The sequence below is a fragment of the Coenobita brevimanus genome, chromosome 62, assembly GCF_032717465.1.
Source record: "Coenobita brevimanus isolate Jiangsu-jjx chromosome 62, ASM3271746v2, whole genome shotgun sequence".
Classification (NCBI taxonomy): domain Eukaryota; kingdom Metazoa; phylum Arthropoda; class Malacostraca; order Decapoda; family Coenobitidae; genus Coenobita; species Coenobita brevimanus.
In genome coordinates this window covers 2,123,054-2,142,352 of record NC_137015.1, presented here as the reverse complement: position 1 = coordinate 2,142,352, position 19,299 = coordinate 2,123,054, and the positions used below count along the sequence as shown (strand labels likewise).

Sequence of the window (19,299 nt, the reverse complement as noted above, 5' to 3'; positions counted from 1 at the left end):
CTTCCTCCACACCTCCTCAGCCTAACCCATTGATCCTTCCCATACCATCCAATCTCCCAACCCCTCTCATTCCACCCCAACCTAATCCACGCCAACCCTTACCTCCATCAACTTTCTTCTACCCCTTCCCCTCCACCCACACCACCACCTCCCCCACGTGCTGCAGCAGCCAACACACATCGCACACACAACATAAACATCCTTCAATTAAACATAGATGGCATAAACACCAAAAAACAAGAACTCAAACAACAAAACATACACATCGCAATCTTACAAGAAACAAAACTACACAGAACACGAAAAACACCTACATTTCATTATTTCACCACCATTAGACAAGACCGGGTCGACGGCATTGGCGGTGGACTCATCACCCTGGTACACAAATCCATCAACTTTTCAGATACCAGTGCGCACACAAAGTCACTTCTCCACCCACATGACACTACAACAGAAATACAATCAATTAAAATACGCACTGGTAACAAGTCAAATGTAACAATCGCCAACACATACAATCCGCCCCCCCCCCCCCCGAATACAAATCTAACATACGCAACATCATCTTGGGTGGTGATTTCAACGCCAAGACGTCGGCCTGGCATATCAACAACCCTGACACAGACAGAGGGCTGGTACTACAGTCCCAAACAGATCATCTTTTCATACAAATAATCTCCATCAACATACCCATATCCCACACCAAGCCCTTTTCATCCCATCATCCCCAGACATCATCTTTTGCTCTCCAAACCTTGCCCTCACATCATCTTAGAGAGTGGTCAAAATCCTTGGATCTGATCACCTCCCAATCATCATCACTACCAAAACCAGAACCACCCCAGCTGGCCACAGACACACACACACTAATTATAAGAAAGCCAACTGGGAGGCCTTCATAACTGAAACAGAACAACACTTTGAAACATTAAACAGTACATCCATCACAAACATCAACACCGCTGTGCACACTTTCAATACAATTATACAAAACGCAGACAAAAGACACATTCCTAGAGGCAACAGAAAGAGACACAACCCCCACTTCACACCAGAAATTCAAAGCCTCATCAGCCAACGAGACACACTACGACACTCCTCAACGCCCCATACACAAGATATTGTACAACAAATACAAGAACTCAACACTCAATTAACAATAGAATATCAGAACAGCAAACTCTAAACTGGAATAATTATCTCCAAACACTTGACCACAAAACAAACACCAGCAAACTCTACAAAACACCAAACAGCATCACACTCCCCAACGGTAACACTACACAATCACACGCTGCCATCACAACAACAGACACCATTCCTTCGAACAAACAACAAGCAAACATTCTCATCAATCACTTTTCACATGTCAGCCATCTAAACCCCCATTGCGAAGACCGACGTATCATCCGACGTAAGAGACAGTTCCTCACAGACCCAGACTCCGCACCTTTCACTTACAACCAGACGAGGCACATCATTAGCAACCTTAAGCACTCATCTGCCTGTGGACCAGACAACATAAGCAACATACGCGTTTAACGCCTTGGACCACAAGGCATACAAGCACTTACCAACATATCAAACTATAGCTACTCACACAACGTAATACCCAACATCTTTAGCATGGCGTTATCATCACCATCCCCAAACCCAACAAAGACCCCACGTTACCTTCCTCACACCACCCCATCACACTCTTCTGCATTCCCTCCACTTCACACTCCCCTAGCCCCATCACAACATGGTTTTAGGCCACTACACTACACATTCTTCTTACACAGAGAGTTTTTGATGGCATGAATTCAGCTAGGCCACCACACAGTCACACTACACATTGGCAAAGCTTTTGGTGCCATCCCTCGCCACAACCTAACAAAATATTCAACTCAAACATGCACAATAACACAAAAAGATGCCTGGCAAACTACTTAGCAGGCAGATGTGCACATGCAACATTTGCCTGTCAGTCTTCGAACATCAGAAACTTCATAAATGGCATCCCCCAAGGATCTGTTTTGTCCCCTACGCTCTTTAGCCTATACATGCATGACATACCTACATCCCACACACCACAGATACACATAGCTTCCTATGCAGATGACATAACACTTACATGTACACACCAAACCGCAAACACAGCTGCACACATCCTCCAACCTTACCTCAACACATCACACTAATGGTTCACCACAAACAGGCTCAAAATAGCCCCAGCCAAATCTACAGTGACCCATCTCACAAAATGGACAGCAGAACACAGTCACATTCCACACCTCACAATAAACAACACTCCCCTAACACACACACACACACACACACACACACACACACACACACACACACACACACACACACACACACACAAAATCCTTGGTGTAACATACAATATATCAATGTCATTTAAACAACACATCACAAACATTAAAAATAAATTAGCACCATGCAAAACTCAGTGCCTTGAGGTCACTTGCCCATACAACATTTTAACACAACAAAGAAACCACCACCACAGTATACAAACAATATATAGATTCAGTGCTGAATTATGAAAGCCGTGCTTGGGCTCCTAACCTCACTAAAACACACTACAACAACCTACAGACCATACAGAACAAGGCCCTAAAAATAATCACAGGCTGCACTGTTACTACACCCACAGACCACCTACATCAAGAAACCAAAGTCCTCAAAGTCAAGGATCATCTAGAAATGAGAGGCACACAAATGCTCTCTGCAGCCTCCACGAACCCGCAACATCTACTACACTACATGGCAGCACATCCACACACACCAAGGAGCATCAAAACAACACCCAGCACACGATATTCCCCGTCGCCCGTCTCAGACCAGCTTCCAGAACCATATCCATATTCAAATCACTCGCCGCTCCATTCAGTCACTGAAAGACAACACACAGCTGCATCCACGGCCTCCTGATATCCACCCTTCTGAATCCTATCTCCTTCTTGAGGGCAGGGTCCACCTGGCCAGGCTGAGATGTGGGCATCATCCAGCCCTCTTAAGTTATCAGAAGAGGATGGATGACTCCGTCGTTGATGCCTGTCCAGAATGTAACACAGTACCCCATACCATTAAGCACATTATGGAAGACTGCATTGCACACAATCACCTACGCCAACAACACAACATACACTCCTTGAGAGCTCTGTGGGAAAGCCCGGTCTCGGCCGTGGCCCCCATTAAGGACTCTGGGCTGTTCGGCCAGACTGCCTAGGAAACAACAACAACTACTACTACTACTACAACCTCGCCCCATTCTTAGGTGAGAAAAAAATTCTGGAAGATGATGATGGTGAAGATAAGCAAGAATATCTGAAAGGCATCTAATGGTCGTATTAGCCAACCTTTTTTCCCCTCTTTAGGAGAGAGGGAGGGCTGGAGAACAGGCCACAGCATTCTAGATCAATTAAAGCATAGGAGACCAACCCTTTCATCTTTTCACCTTAACTGGGACTAGATTTTGATTCTTTTGCAGCTTATCTCACATAACTCAATGGTAGAAGAAGGCAATACAAATGTTCTGCCTCGTTTCTAATACTTTTTAAGTGAACAGTATACTGTATTGTACTGTACGATTATAGTGTTAATATATTGTTACAACTCAGCATTCAAGATTGAGAGATGGTAATTTTAGGCAGAACTGAATTAGTTCCTGCTGAGAGAATGGTTATGACCATGAGAATAGTTCTGGCCATGGGAATTGTTCAGGCTGTAAGATTAGTTTCAGCCATGAGATTAGTTCCGACTATGAGATTAGTTTTGACTGAGATTATTTCAGGCTCTGGGATTAGTTCTGACCAAGAGATTAGTCCCGACCATGAGATTAGTTTCATCTGAGATTAATGCCGACCACGAGGTTAGTTTCGACCAAGAGTTGAATTCCGACCTTTTGATTTGTTCTGGCCATGAGATTAGATCTAGTTGTGGAATTAGTTTCAGCCATGAGATTAGTTCCGACCTTGAGATTAGATCCGGCTGATATAAGTTCCGACCGTGAGATTAGTTCCGACCTTGAGATTAATTCCGGCCTGGCCTTGATGGAGGTGTACTGTAGCGTGTAGGGTAGTGTACTAATACGTTGGGTATTGCGCTAATGTAGTGTACTGGAGTACAATGAGCAGTAGTAATGGAAAGAGCAGAGACACGGAAGCTGTGTGCTGAGAGAAAGAGAGAGAGAGAGAGAGAGAGAGAGAGAGAGACAGACAGACAGAGAGACAGACAGACAGACAGAGACAGACAGACAGACAGAGTACGGCTGCACTGAACACCGCCTGTATTCTCATTGTTTTAAGATATCGTAACACCTCTTCCTTTGCGATTTATTTTGTTACTTTCTTTATCCTCTCCTGGTCGGCACAATGATAATTTTCTCTTCCAGGTAACTCCAGACGATTTTATTCAACTGAGATTGAGCTACAGGAGCCCTGAATGTTAATACAATGGACTCTCTCTCTCTCTCTCTCTCTCTCTCTCTCTCTCTCTCTCTCTCTCTCTCTCTCTCTCTCTCTCGTTTGCTTTGTAAATCCTAGTTTACCTCATCTTTAAGTGGGGAAAAAAGGTCATGATGATGATGATGATAATGATTACGATGAGGATGACGGCGATGTTGATAATGGTGATGATGATGATGATGATGATGATGATGATGACGATGTTGATAATGGTGATGATGATACTACTGCTGCTGCTAATGATGATAATGATGCTCGGGTAACAATGGATTTCATAATGTATCTGTCAGCGTTTACTCGGCCTAGGTCTTCAACTTTGACCTTCTGATTTGCTTTCGAGAGCGGTAGTCACTTTCTGTTGTGTGATCCCTCAAGCCTAATAACCTCTAACAACTCGTGCATAAGCTGAACTTGACTTGTAACCATTTGAAATTGGTAGTGGTGGTGTTAGTAGTAGTAGTAGCAGCAGTAGTAGTAGTAGTAATGGTGGTGGTGTGGTGGTGGTAGCAGCAGCATTAGCAATAGTAGTAGTAGTAGTAATTACAATCCCAGGCTCATCTGAAACGTGAACCTGGTGGACTGCAGGCTTAAGATGACCTTCTCCATCATCCTTCCTTCGGGGCATAAGAAAGTAGTTGAGGGACATTTGTTTAACCAGACAGTTGAGTGTCCTGGATATCGTTGCCACCACATGAAGGCGGTCCTCCACAGCACTTCTACACGGATTAGATATAAAAGAAAAAAAAAACTTCCCAACGTTACACAGAATGCCTCAAGAACATCCTCCCTTCTCCACGCAGCACAACACCTCACAGACATGGACAAAAACACAGTCATTGCAACCAACCAAAACCCCCAACCAAACAACAACACATCTCCTCCACCTGCACACTACACTTCTCAAACATAAACACACACACACACACACACACACACACACACACACACACACACACACACACACACACACACACACACACACAGCAGCAGCAGCTTCAGCCATTCGAAGACCCCAGCCAAGCAACAGTTCCATCGCCTCCACCCAACAACACAACTTCCTTTCCACTACCACCACAACCACCCAAAACCTTCAGCCAAACAGCATCGTTCGTGCGCCACTCAGACATTCACCTCTCAATAACAGCCCTGCCCAGAGAGACACGAGTGCATCTAGCCAGACTACGATGTGGAGGTCACCCTTTCCTGTCTCAGTGTCAGTATTAAATGCAACTCACAAACAATCCATTATGTCCTAAATGTATTCTCTGCAGACCTCCCCACCTACACATACACACACACACACACACACACACACACACACACACACACACACACACACTTTTTCACCTCACGCTCTTCACTTTCACAGCACAGGGTAGCCTTCACCGTAACCTCCACAAAAGGTCTCAGGGCGCGTCCGATTGAAGAGGCCAGTTTCCTGCCGTCCACTGGGTTCACGTCCTGAGGCTACAACACTTACCTAGGTCATCTTAAACCCCGTCAGTATAATGCTCTATCTCACTTTGTTCTCGCTAAACCCAGGTAATTATATACAAATCAAGAAAGGTCTCATGCTGCAAGGCGCTATCTCCATTTAATTTTTACCGTGCGATGACGTTCATTATATTCATGTTACCATTTTTTTAACTATTTATTTATTTATTCACTTTTTGCTTCTTTCTTTTTCTTTTTTCGGCTTAAAGAAGACTACTCCAGTCCTTCACTACAATGATATCTTAAAAATGTTATTCATAATACTGTCAGATATCTCATTTACCCCAAGACTCCTCGTAGACTTGATCTGCCCCCCGCCTCACACACACACACACACACACACACACACACAAAGCTCAGTTGATGGTCGTGTAGTCAGATTGGAGGGTTGATCTGACCACTCATCAAGGACCCACGACCTAGCATTCAAGGTGTGGGAATGACCTAGTTCCGTCAGAGGAAAGCAAACCGACTATAATAAGGTCCCCATTACACTTTGTGAAATTAGCTTGGGATTGGTTCGATGACTCCTTCATAATTGATGTTTGTTACCTCCAACGTCACTCTGTTCAGCTTAGGAAAAGCCTCTCGTACTGGTGTGTTTAGAAACAGTCTGTGGAAAATCTTTCATTACTATGATGTCTGGTTTAATTTACTTTTGCTACCTTTAGATGATTTCCTCCTCCATGTTGAACGGAAGACCTCTCGTTGTGAAGGGGTTATTTATTTATTTATTTATAATTTTTTATGCAAGTAGTCTATTTACAACAAGTCTGGCGAACTTCAATACGTTTTATATGAGATATACCTGTCATTAGATTTCAACAGCATCATAATTCATAATTCTAAACTACACACGTTGCTGCAAGGGTAGTATTGATTGTAAATACAGTGCGAACTTCAATACGTTTTATATGAGATATACCTGTCATTAGATTTCAACAGCATCATAATTCATAATTCTAAACTACACATGTTGCTGCAAGGGTAGTATTGATTATAAATACAGGTAAAATTAAACACAAGGTACAGGAACACATTAATGGACTTAAATTTTGGTTGTGGCGTAAACCCGGTAGGCCTTTTCTTGCGGTCCATCTTCCTCCTTGAAAATGGGGGATTTCAGTTACGTTTCTATTACAAGGTGCTCCGCCGCTCGGTTATATCGGTACCACCGCGTGAAGGTGTCCCTCTGTATGTCATGTTTATATTGGTACAGTATAGTGGCCTACTTGTGAAATTTGTAGGCTATTGTCATATTAGCAAAAGCACGACACGTGCTTCGACATATGGCGCGTGTCATAGTAGGCTACGTAGTAAAAGTGCAGCAACAGTGAACGTAAGTATGTGCACTCGAGTGTGTGTGTGTGTGTGTGTGTGTGCGGGCGGGTGTTCACCTGTGTGGCGCCGCGGGTCAGTGAACGCCCACAAGTCTTGCCACTAGAATATATTTACGAATTTCTCCTCCTCTCCTCTTACACTTACTCCAACGTCCTTTTCTTCCACGTTCTCCATCACACGTTCCCCCGGCCTTCTGTGTGCCTTATAGATGCCAGTCATGTATTTCAGAAGTTATAAATATGGACGCCGAAATATTCCTGCGCAGCATCAGTGCATGGCTGACTCAGCAGGCTACCTTTCACCCGGTCCTCGCTTTTTCACCCCAGGCCACTCCGCTCTGTGCCATTTTACTCCATCTGCCTCAGCATGTTTAATTTTCAAGCCAGTTCCATCCCTGTATTAAAAATGAAATGTGTATTAACTTAGGAAACAGTATGGATGTGCAGTGCGGGAGATTAGGGAAAAAATAAATATAAGGATGCGCGCGTTGCCAGAGGTGTGATGACTCCTGCATTACCGCTCAAAATGTCACCCTCGATCTCCGGCCTTTTGTGGTTACTGGCTTCTCAACGCGACATCGGCTGCCTCCATCTCTCTCTCGCTCTCTCTCTCTCTCTCTCAAAGTTATCTCACTCCTCCCTCTATCTTTCCAACCATCTCTTCCCGTCTCAGCTTCCCTCTCCTGTCTCTGTTATCCACTATAGCCCCGTTGATTTTGGACTTTCGTAACATTACTGCTTTAACGATTAACGCCAGCTATTGAACCTTAACATCCTCTCGCACGTTAATGGCTGAAACTGTGATATGATGTGAATCCAGGCGCATCTGAATGTGTGGGCTGCAAGTTGAACAGTCTAGGTCCACCGTCCTCCTTTCGTGGGACAGAGAGTAAACTGTGTGACGTTCGAATAGATATCTTATTTTAAATAGGATGAAGGTGACGTGTAATAATCAAAATAAATGGCTAGGGAAGAAGTGCTTAGACTCCTACTGTGTCACTGAGAACAAGGCGGCTTATCTTTACGTCACAGCAATTATACCCGAAAGGAAGAAGTGTTAGCCTACCTTGTTACTGATTTTAAGACAATATGTTTCCCTTATGTCCCTGTCCCTGTTATTGATTTTAGGACAATTTCTCTTAAGTCCCTGTCCCTGTTCTTGATTTTAGGACAATTTCCCTTATGTCTCTGTCCCTGTTATTGATTATAGAACAATTTCCCTTATGTCTCTGTCCCTGTTATTGATTTTAAGACAATTTCCCTTATGCCTCTGTCCCTGTTATTGATTTTAGGACAATTTCCCTTATGTCCCAGTCCCTGTTATTGATTTTAGGACAATTTCCCTTATGTCCCAATCCGTGTTATTGATTTTAAGACAATTTCCTCGATGTCCCTGTCCCTGTTATTGATTTTAGGACAATTTCCCTTACGTTCCTGCCCAGCAACATAACCAGGAATCTCAGTGGAAATCTGATGTTGCCTGTCGGTTTTAGGGATGACTGTGACGGCAAAAATTGATTCCCTGGTGAAATGACACACCTGTATCCGATAAACATTAATCCATAGCATTTTCCAACATACTGAAATTGTTTATTGTCTGGAGAGGGACGCCTTCATGGGGTGACACATATATAACTGGACGGTAGAACTGCCAGGATATCCAAACGTCCTTTTACCCTCCCTATCCACTGAAAGGAGGGTGACGAGCTGCAGAAAAGGGGCATCTTAAGCCTGCAGTCCACTAGGTTCTTATTCAGATGGTCTTGGGTTGGAACTACTACTATTCTAAGTGGCTTTGAATGTTCCGTGACACTTCTTCAATAGCGATTCATTCTGCACATTACACTCTTCGGGAGTTAGGGGGGATATGAGGGATGTATGTAAAACTGCGTAGTGGATCCGCCGTCATATCTGTGCCACCACGTGAAGGCAACTCTGAAAGATGCAGGAGAGGTACGCCTTCACGAGGTGGCACCAATGTAGCCGAGCGGTGGAACTGCTAGATTATACAAACATTTCTCAACTCCTTATTCCCTGAAAGGAGGATGGTCAATAGCGGGAAGAGGAAGCCTACAATCCGCTGGGTTCACGTTCAGATGACCCTGGGATGACCTACTTATGCTACTACTACCACCACCACCACCACCACCACCACCACCACTATTATTACTACTACTACTACTACTACTCTGAAATTAAATTACGATGCTGGACAGTTTTGTGTAATGATGATGACGACGATGATGATGATGATAATAACGAAAACGATAATGATGATGATGATGATGATACTGCTTCTAATAATGATGCTGATGAGTGATGGGTAATTAGGATACAACAGGAAATTCACCAGGTAGTCAGGTAATAGCACTAATTAAAATGACACCAGGTACCTCAGGTAAATTCACGGGCCAGAGGGGAAGTGCAATTAACCCGTGAAAATGTATAACTTAAATTATGGAATGTATGCTATTTAACTTTAATATATTTCGTATATATTTCTAGCGATTTATTTTGCGTAATACCTACACCATAATCACCTATAGTGTGTCATTGCAGAAGAGTATATGGCAATAACACACACACACACACACACACACACACACACACACACACACACACACACACACACACACACACACACACATACACACACACACTTAAGACTGTTAAGTTCCAATCTTCAAAATAAATAACTCAGGATGAGATGCCACGCAGAATATATGTCAAAAATACACACACACACACACACACACACACACACACACACACACACACACACACACACACACACACACACACACACACACAAACGAGAATGTTAAATCGCAGTCTCTAGAGTAAATTGCTAAGATTCAGGTACCACGAAACTTTCTATGCCACCGAAAACGCAACTGTACAGGTGTGTTTAATCAATGACTTTCAATCCTTTTCAGAAAACACCTATTTGAGAAAGAGAATGGCCGATATTGGTGTGGTGAGAGGAGGGGTATCGCAGACTTTGAAATAAATTATGATGTTGCATTCCACTTATTCTATGTCTATTATCTAATTTTCCGTGTTAGAGAGAGAGAGAGAGAGAGAGAGAGAGAGAGAGAGAGAGAGAGAGAGAGAGAGAGAGAGAGAACAGAGAGGAGGAAGGCGAAAAATAAGAATAATAAGAATAAGAATAAGAAGACGAAGACCCTCCTCTGCTTCCCCTTCATGTGCATTTTTCTTTTTGTGAATTTCCGTGAGGTTTCTGGTGAGGGTAAATAAAGGAAGAACAGTGCATCATATATCTGTTTTTTTCGTTTCTACCTCTCTTCTTCCACCTCCTCCTCTTTTTCCTCCTCCCTCTTCTTCTTCATCTCCCATTCCCCCTCTTCGTACTCCTCCTCCTCCTCCTCCTCATCTTCCTCTTTCTCTTTTGCTTCTTCGTGACTTGCTTAGCATCAGCGTGGTGTTGGACTGTGACGCGTTGGTGGGTAGGATGCGTCAGACAGGTTTGAGAGAGAGAGAGAGAGAGAGAGAGAGAGAGAGAGAGAGAGAGAGAGAGAGAGAGAGAGAATCACTGCAAGACGGAAATGTAGTGGATGGATACTGGATAGGGCAATGGAGTGTGTTGAGTGGATAGGTCCGGATAAGAGATCGTAGGATTCGTAAAGATAGAATGGAAGTCTATTGATAAGAGGGTAAGAGAGATAAAGGATGTAGATAGGATGGTGAAAAGGGTATATGTGAAAGAGCTCGAAGGCTGAAGGAAGCGTTCTTAGCAAAGGTGAATAGATACGATAAATGAGTGTACGAGAAAGCGAGGTTTGAAAACTGATGAGGCTAGGGAACGAGCTGGCTGAATGAATTTATGTACGGAGGAGCACATCTCTCTCTGTCTCTGTCTGTCTGTCTGTCTGTCTGTCTTTGTCTCTGTCTGCCTGTCTGTCTGTCTGTCTGTCTCTCTCTCTCATTTGATCGTCGACTAGCCGACTCTTACGTCATTTGAATGCACGTCTGTAAAACTTCTTCACTGTCGAGCAGCCAGCTATAATTTGTAAGAGTCATGTGCGCTCTCAGCTGGAAAAATGCTCACCCTTGTGGAATGGATGTGGAGAGTTGAACTAGAACAATTAGACAAAATTCAGAATAAACCTATTAGAATTATTAATAACCCTACTCTTACAAATGAACTATAGTTCCCCTACAAGTATGAAGGAATGTTGTCTCGCTTGCATTATTTCACAGATACTTTTATGGCAAATACTCAGACGAAGTTGCACCCATCGTGCCACCTCTCCACGGCTGGATTAAGCATGTGGGAGGCCCGGGGCGCGCTTGGAAGAGAGGCCCCCTTTCCAACTCCCCCAATGGCATACACCACAGACTGGTAACCTAAATCCTAATATATAAATAGGACACTTTTAGTTAGGAAATACTGAACGGGGACTATTCATCCAATGCTGTAATATGTAATGCATAAACACGAAATGAAATGAACACAAGTTGCTCTGGTGGGAGGCCCCCTCTTGGTGGGTGGCCCAGGGCCCGGGCCCCTTGGCCCCCCCCCCCCTTAATCCGGCGGTGCACCTCTCCATGTCTTCCCCCGTGCTACGCGGGCATCTGGTTGAGCTCATGAATGGACTGTCACACTGCCATATTGCAGAACTTCTGCCTATCAGAATTCTTTTATATCCCGAACTGCATCTCTCTGGAACTCGCTTCCCCAGAATGCCTTCCCCCCAATGTTCAACTTACGACTGTTCAAGTCCAACTGTTAAAGATTTTTTTTTTTTTTTAATGAATGGAGGACACCTGTGATCTGGTGTATGGATATTTTAAGTTGATTTGTTTTTCCTTCCCTTGTTGTTAAAAAAAAAAAAAAAAACTAGAGGGGCACTCAGTGGAGCGAATCTCTCCGACAGTGACAACGTAATTTCCAAACCACTCTTCATAATGAGTTAGGTTTTCTCATAATTGATTAGGGTTTCACAAAAAATGTTTTCAGGATCCAGAATCTGTAATATGATCTGAATCAGTCACAAAAGTTAATCGATTGTTCCCTGAGACATGGGCTATCTACCCACCATACTTGGTCCATATCTCTCTTTTAGTTTTTGAGTAATCCTGCTACAAGACAAACAAATATCAAACAAACAGGGGTGAAAACACTCTCCTTGTCGGAGAAAAAAAAAAAAAATGTGCAGATGGTTAGGCTCAGGAGGTGGTGCTAGGATTCCGGGGGCTCGAGTGATATGTTAATGAGTATCTGGCCCTTTTCACCGAGCGTGTTGCTGATCACTTTCTTACCTCCCTTTTCTGAATCCCGTCTCACCTCATCGTTAGGTGGGGAAAAATGTCAAGATGATGGTGTGTGAGTGTGTGTGTGTGTGTGCTCCATCAGATGTTGATAATTGAAACATTATTTTATTACTAACTGCTTTGTTCGGCAGCTGAAAGATCAGAAGTGTATAATTATTATCATTCATCACGTATCTTGTTACCCATAGGCAGTCTTTGGTCGCGGGCTGGTTCCCCCTACCAGCTTCTGTATGATGTAAAGAGCATCAAGCGGCGCGCCTGGCTGTCATCTGTGCTTTTGCTTGGCCATATTACTACTCGTGCTCTCCCACTGACACCTGGCATTCCAAGCTGTGAATTAAAATATTGTCTAAATTTTAAGACCGTATTCAGGTCGGGGTTGGTTTGGTTCAGCATAATAAGTGATTCATACTGTTATGTTACATAAACAAATTGTATTCGTACCGGATATGAGAGCTTCCTCAGCGATAGCGTCAATGTTTTAACTAACTTTGTTAATCATTAAGGAATATCATGCCAGGGACACTTTAAAAGAGCTGCACTGAAAAGAATTTTGTAATGCTAATGAAGGCACTTATTCACATGATGACCATTATTTCATTAAAGATTGCAGTCAGTACCTTCTGTAACTTATAAATTTAGAACAAAAAGATAACTAGATTATCTAGCAAGTCTTATACAGATTAATTAATGCTACAGTACAGTGGCATAAAATCTCAGTTTCGCTTACTACTATCAAGGAAATGCAAGGTGAGATCCATCTATCTTCGCTCATTGTTATTTATCTTAATTTATATTCTTTCATAGTGCCATCTTTAATCTTTATAGGGTAAACATTATAATGAAAAACTGTATCTGACCACCATTAAATATTTACGCCGAGAAAGAATAAGAAGGGCCTTTCTAATAAGAGTAATATACTAAGATAACATTCTTTAGGGTGTATCATGGCGCGCTAATAGCTTCAAATATTTCTCAGTGTAGCTATCCAGTTATTACCCTACAGACACATTGGCCTGCTGGTAACCCAATCTTGGCCTTGAGGAGAGAGAAAACGGGAAATCTCGAACTCAGCTGAATATCCTGTGTACTTTTAAATTTATGGCAACAAAATAGATTTGACCTTACTTTCAGCAAAATATTTTGTGTATATACAAGAATTGGCGGCCAAAAAATATACAAAGACTAACTGGGAAGTTTAAAATTGAGTAGAAGGACTGTGTGAAGATATTTTTGTTTTGTTTACACTATCGCCGAGTGAGTGTATTACTGGAACGTCAGACTTAGAAGTTCAGCTGCCATATTGGTTTGGTGGGATGGTACAGTGTTCTACGTAATTTTAAATGTTTTCGATGCACTTGGACCTTTACACCCCGCGTTATCCCTAAGCAAATGGTTCAATGGATGCCTCGTCGATTATTACGCAAGTGTCTCGCGATGAGGAACAGTTGAACTCCTTCCCGCCGCCGGACAGAGGTAAGGGCCCCGCGACAGGTGCAGGAGGTCGTAATTTTATGGTAGGAGGGGCACTGCTTCGTTCCATTGCAGTTTTAAGACCTTTATTCGCCCTTATATTGGCTTGTATGGAGGATTTAGGCCTGAAATATGATGTTTGTGTGGGTATTGTAGGAATTCGGGCATGGGAATTAGAGATTTGAGATGTGAATTGCGGAGATAAGAGATGAGGGCACAGCTTCGCACCATCGCAGTATTCGTACCTTCACCCTTCATTATATTCGCAAGTATCGTGGATATAGGCAAGAAAAAGGGTCATCGTTAGGAATCTGTAGTAGTTTGGGTACAGTGAATTAGTGTAGCCTAGTCGTGAATGTGCGGCAAAGTGAGATGTGCGGCGGAGATGCGGCCTGGCTTGTTGATATTTTGACCCACGGAAACTACTCAGACCGCGATTTGCATTTATCTCAGTAATTACGTATGACGACGTTTTGCTCCTAAGTGATGTGGGCATACAGCTGAGATATAGCCAGAGTTAAGTAGTGATATACTGCATAATGTTAGTATGAGGAAGTTTAATAATAGTGTAAAGCAGTTTTGTCTCGCCTGGGTTATACAGTATTGTAGGCATTGTCAGCATTTATGTTTCATTGGGTGAAGTAGTTTGTCCTGTAGGTTGAAAGTTTGAGTCTAATTTTAAGTAAGATGAGCTATTTTTATCATACTGTACATTGTCATAAGTGTTTTTATACAGGTTTCGTTACTCATATAGGATTTCTATGGAATTTTTTGAAGAGTAATAACCAGAAAACAGTTACCTTTTCATTTTAGTACCATATTTACTTGCATAGGTATGCTTGAGTACTGTACAGGGCTCTTGTTTGGCGAGCCACAGCTCGCAAATGCGAGTATTTTTTCCTTTTGGCGAACAAATTTTACATGCAAGTCGCCTTTTGGCGAGGAGAAAATACATCCACATCAAAACCCAGTAAACTACAGAATAAGTAAATCTCACTTAAATGAACAGAAAAAACACGTGATCGATTATTGTGTCTTTCCATGTCGAGATTGTGAATGTTTAAAAATAGACAATGTGTAAATAAATAAATAAATGTACCATATTTATTGCTTGTAAAATATTTCAGCTCGTGGTCAGTTTGGCTACTAAAAATTTATATGGCTCCTAAATCTGAAACTTTAGGAGTCAAATGGCTCACAACCATCATCAGTTAGCAAGAGCCCTGCTGTAGTTACTTTAATACCATTATCAGCTTGCAGTGCTGTGGTAGGTAACAATTATAGTTTGATATAACTCCTTGTGAAACAACTCCCGCATTACTGGTATGTTACTTATATATTGAAGTAAGAATTTCCAGTGATATATAGTAGTTCAGTGATACCAGTCTGGCTGTTAATCCTGAGATGGTTAGCACATGACTTCATTTCATTCTTTTATCCTATATTTTCCATATTTTCTTTAATACAGTCGATTCCTATTGTGTACTAGGTTTTATTCCTTTTTCTCCATGGATGCATAGTTATTAATGTGCACTGTGATAAGTCCTGTGAAAACTTGCCTGTGAGTTTACAAACAGTTGACCAAAATCTTAGCGAATTAGAATTAAGCCGAAGTTAGATAAAATTGTTCCTTGATTTGGTTAGGTTAAGGTGGATTTCAGTAGATCCACTCCACAGTTATACATGAAAGAATATATAGAGGGAGAAAAGAAACGGAAGTAATGGGAATAAAATGCAAAAGTAAGTACCAGTAGAAACAAGTCTTATAAAGTCAGGAAATAGAAGTACAATATTAAATTGAATACTAAAGCTCAAGCAACTACTGACAGTCTTATTAACATTTAGCCCATTGTGGCAATTATTTGTTATAGGTCAGGGTTCTCATCATGAGCATTAAATTTGTTGGTCTTGTGTTTTTCTGTATCCTGTACAAATTTACCTTCTTTTCTTTGATAGTTGTATGATTAAACCCTTTCACTCAGAGAACATATTTTTTCTATTAGCTATACTAGCTACTATCAGAGAGTGTTGTTTAGTTTCAGGGAGTCATCTTGCTGTGAAATGGTTAGGATTTTTTTTTTTTTAGCCTTTTTTGTTTAAAAGGTCCATACTGAGGAAAAGAAATAAGTGGGGATAGCAAAAACAAAATTTAAAATGTTATTGGATGGAAGGCATAAAGGAAATAATCCCCCACCCATTCGAGAATTTTTTGTTGCAGAAGTGGACAGGGCTTTGAAGTACTGTACCTACCAATATAGGGATATTATGGGGGTAAAACTCAGCTGTTGATTACTGCACAGGCTCTTTTAGACATTTTCCAAGCAAACCTAACCTAAATAGCCATACAGTATCTTATCAATTAATCTAGATGTATGCCTCCAAATTATCATGAAGTTTGTAATGGAATAACATACTGGTATATGGTATAGTGTAAAAGTATTCTAAAATGAGGAATATCCCATGCCCTAAGGTGCAAACAGTCTTGCTGTAGCATGCTGGCTATGATTGCATTGTCATTGAGGCAAGGAGATTGTACAATTAATATGTAGGACCTGCAGCTCTGGCTTCATTCAGTCATTGATTTAACAGCTCTTGCTTTTAGGTTCAGATACCAGTACAGGTAGCACTTGATGCAAGTCAGGGATGTGTTCAAAATTGTGAAGCTTTTCCATTTAATTTTTGCTGTAAATTTGGGGCTATGGGCAAATCATCATTATTGGTACAATACTGTAGTGATGGAAGTTTCATAGGCAATATTTCTGTAGTTTTCTGTAGACTTACTATTAAAAAGAAAAAAAAAGAAAAAGAATGGCATAATAAGGAATTACTGTGAGTAGACTGTGCTGTGTAGTGTGGTACAGTATCATGATGACAGCCAGTACCGGTACCGGTACTGTACTTTGTGGTCCTGAAATGTGTGTCATTTCAGGACATTTTCCCAGAAATATGCCTTAGTTGCAACCAAAATGTGTACGGTAGGTTTTCTATTCAGGTTAGAAGCAATACCTCTTATTTTAATGTTGTATATTTCATCAGTAGCTAAATGTTTACCTGATCAGCTATATGTCTTCATTTGACTGGAGAATGATTTCAGAGGGGTATACAATATGCAGTATTTGTTTCTCCATCACAGATAAAAGGAAAAAAAAAATCTTTATGGAGTTTGTGTATGTTTTCCATATGCTTTGCATCCTACTCTCATCGCTGTCAGGTAAATCCCCACATTAAAAAGTGCAATTACCTTTTTTGTAAGCCCATGTCAGTTTTGTCATTGCAGTGGATAGGTACCATACTGTACTGGGGACCCATACTTGTAGCAATAGTTTGGAACAAGTACGGTATGAGTATGGAATGACAGCCGCTTTGAAAAGTCACACTTCCTACCTATTATGATGGGTGTCGTGAATTCTGGTGAATGTACTGTACTGAACTTTGCCGTATTATGGTAGAATGTAAGGAACTTATTTTCATTTATTAAAACAGTAAGCAAGTTGATTGGTGAATAGAGAAAATTTAAGAAAAAACTACACAGGAGCAATCCCATATGTTTCTTACAGACAAAATATCAGAGGATTTTTGTAACTTAATACTGTATATTCAGAACTTGCTATGCCTGTGTTCAGTTTAGATTTTACTCAACCTGAAACAGACTGCATTTGAAGGAGTTAAGGGAGATCTAGTCCCTTCGCAACTTGGGGTATCCCCAAGTTGAATAAAATTGGCAGTAGCAACAAGAAGATAAACAAGGCATCATTATTCTAAAGTGGTTCAGTACTTGACCTTTCAGTGGGGAGTGTATACTCTGACCCACTTGAACAGTAATAGCTCAGTGGATAGTTCACGTTTTCTATTTTTTCCATTCTGTAACTGTTGCACTGGTTAAATGTTTGCCCACAGCATAATAAATCTTGTTGACAGTTAGAATGGTGCTGTCCTCTGCTTTCGTGCGCTGGTCTGTACTGAATGGATATGGAGTCCTGTAGCAGCTATTCTCAATCTTCCCAAGTAATATGATGCAAATACATTATTAGGTGTGGTGTATACTTATGCACAGAATAGGCTGCATACCATAATCAAGATTGTGCAATAGCTACATAGCAGAAGAATCACAAGAGCTGTGATCTAGTAGAGATTATCAGGTCTGATTCACTTCACACCATCTGGCACACAAAATAGGTACTGGTATCCAGTAATCGAGTTTGTAAATTACACACAGTTATATTAACTGTGATAAAAGTAAAATGATAAAAATCTTCACTGGAATATCTGCTCAAACCCCTAATTTCAAACCTGAAATGTTAGTGTAAGTGCATCATTAAATAAGCAGCTGCTCTAAATTTATTTGTAGAAGATTGTACAGCCTCACTTATCCCTGAGTGGCATTATGTGAGCAATAAACTCCAACCATCCCTTGGATATAAACCTGCATCAGCTCAATCTGATTGGAGCGCCTTAAGTACCCACTAAACCTCCATGGGCCATAATGTGGTTATATGGTCTGGCTTAGTAAATGTCCTCCTGATGTAGCTACAGGAATCCATTTGGCTTGTCATTCAGTGGAGAATCACCCATACTATTAGGTAGTGTAGCTGAATCAGCAAAACTTGAGTCGTGTATTGTATAGGACCACAAAACCATTCACTCATCATTCAGGCCATTAAAATTCTTGGCTCTGCCTCACAGATCATACACTGGTGCCCTAAGTTGTACTTCTTAGCGTAGATGAATCACCAATCATTATTCTATGTGAGATTCTAAGTACTGTATATATATTGGAGTCAGAGGGTTAAAAATAAAGATGACACAGTAAAGTATATCAGAAATGTAACCTATGGTGATTGTACAGGTAGATGGGTTACAGTGAGCTTCTCGCTTTCAACTGTATACCTTTTCATATTGCATTACCATCATGCAGCTTCCTTCAGCTTGAGGGAGGTAATTTGTAGGTGAGCAGTGAAAGAAATTTGCCATGAACTCCATCACTACTGTTATAACCTAGCCCAATACTTTATGGTACATTCTTGCTACTGCTGTGTGACAGTATTAATCTTGGGGGAGACTTCCCTGTGAACAAGTTATCTCCACTGGCATGGTAATACTTTATTGTCAAGACGTTATGTGCTATTAAGGATAACATTTGCTGTGCTTGTAGTCTTACATTTCTGAATTTCAAGCTGTTTCAAGCCTTGTCTTTAGTGAGTGTGGGTATCGTCACTTCA

At 41.5% G+C, this 19,299-nt stretch overlaps 1 protein-coding gene across 1 annotated transcript in view; it reads left to right on the top strand.

The window, feature by feature from the left end:
• Positions 1-13,935: 13,935 nt before the first annotated feature.
• Positions 13,936-19,299, top strand: part of hzg (CTD small phosphatase herzog) — an 86,826-nt gene continuing 81,462 nt past the window's right edge. The window contains exon 1 of the mRNA XM_080275689.1: positions 13,936-14,083. Coding sequence (XP_080131815.1) covers positions 14,008-14,083 — 76 coding nt within the window. The 5' untranslated portion in view covers positions 13,936-14,007. The remainder of the gene's footprint in view (positions 14,084-19,299) is intronic.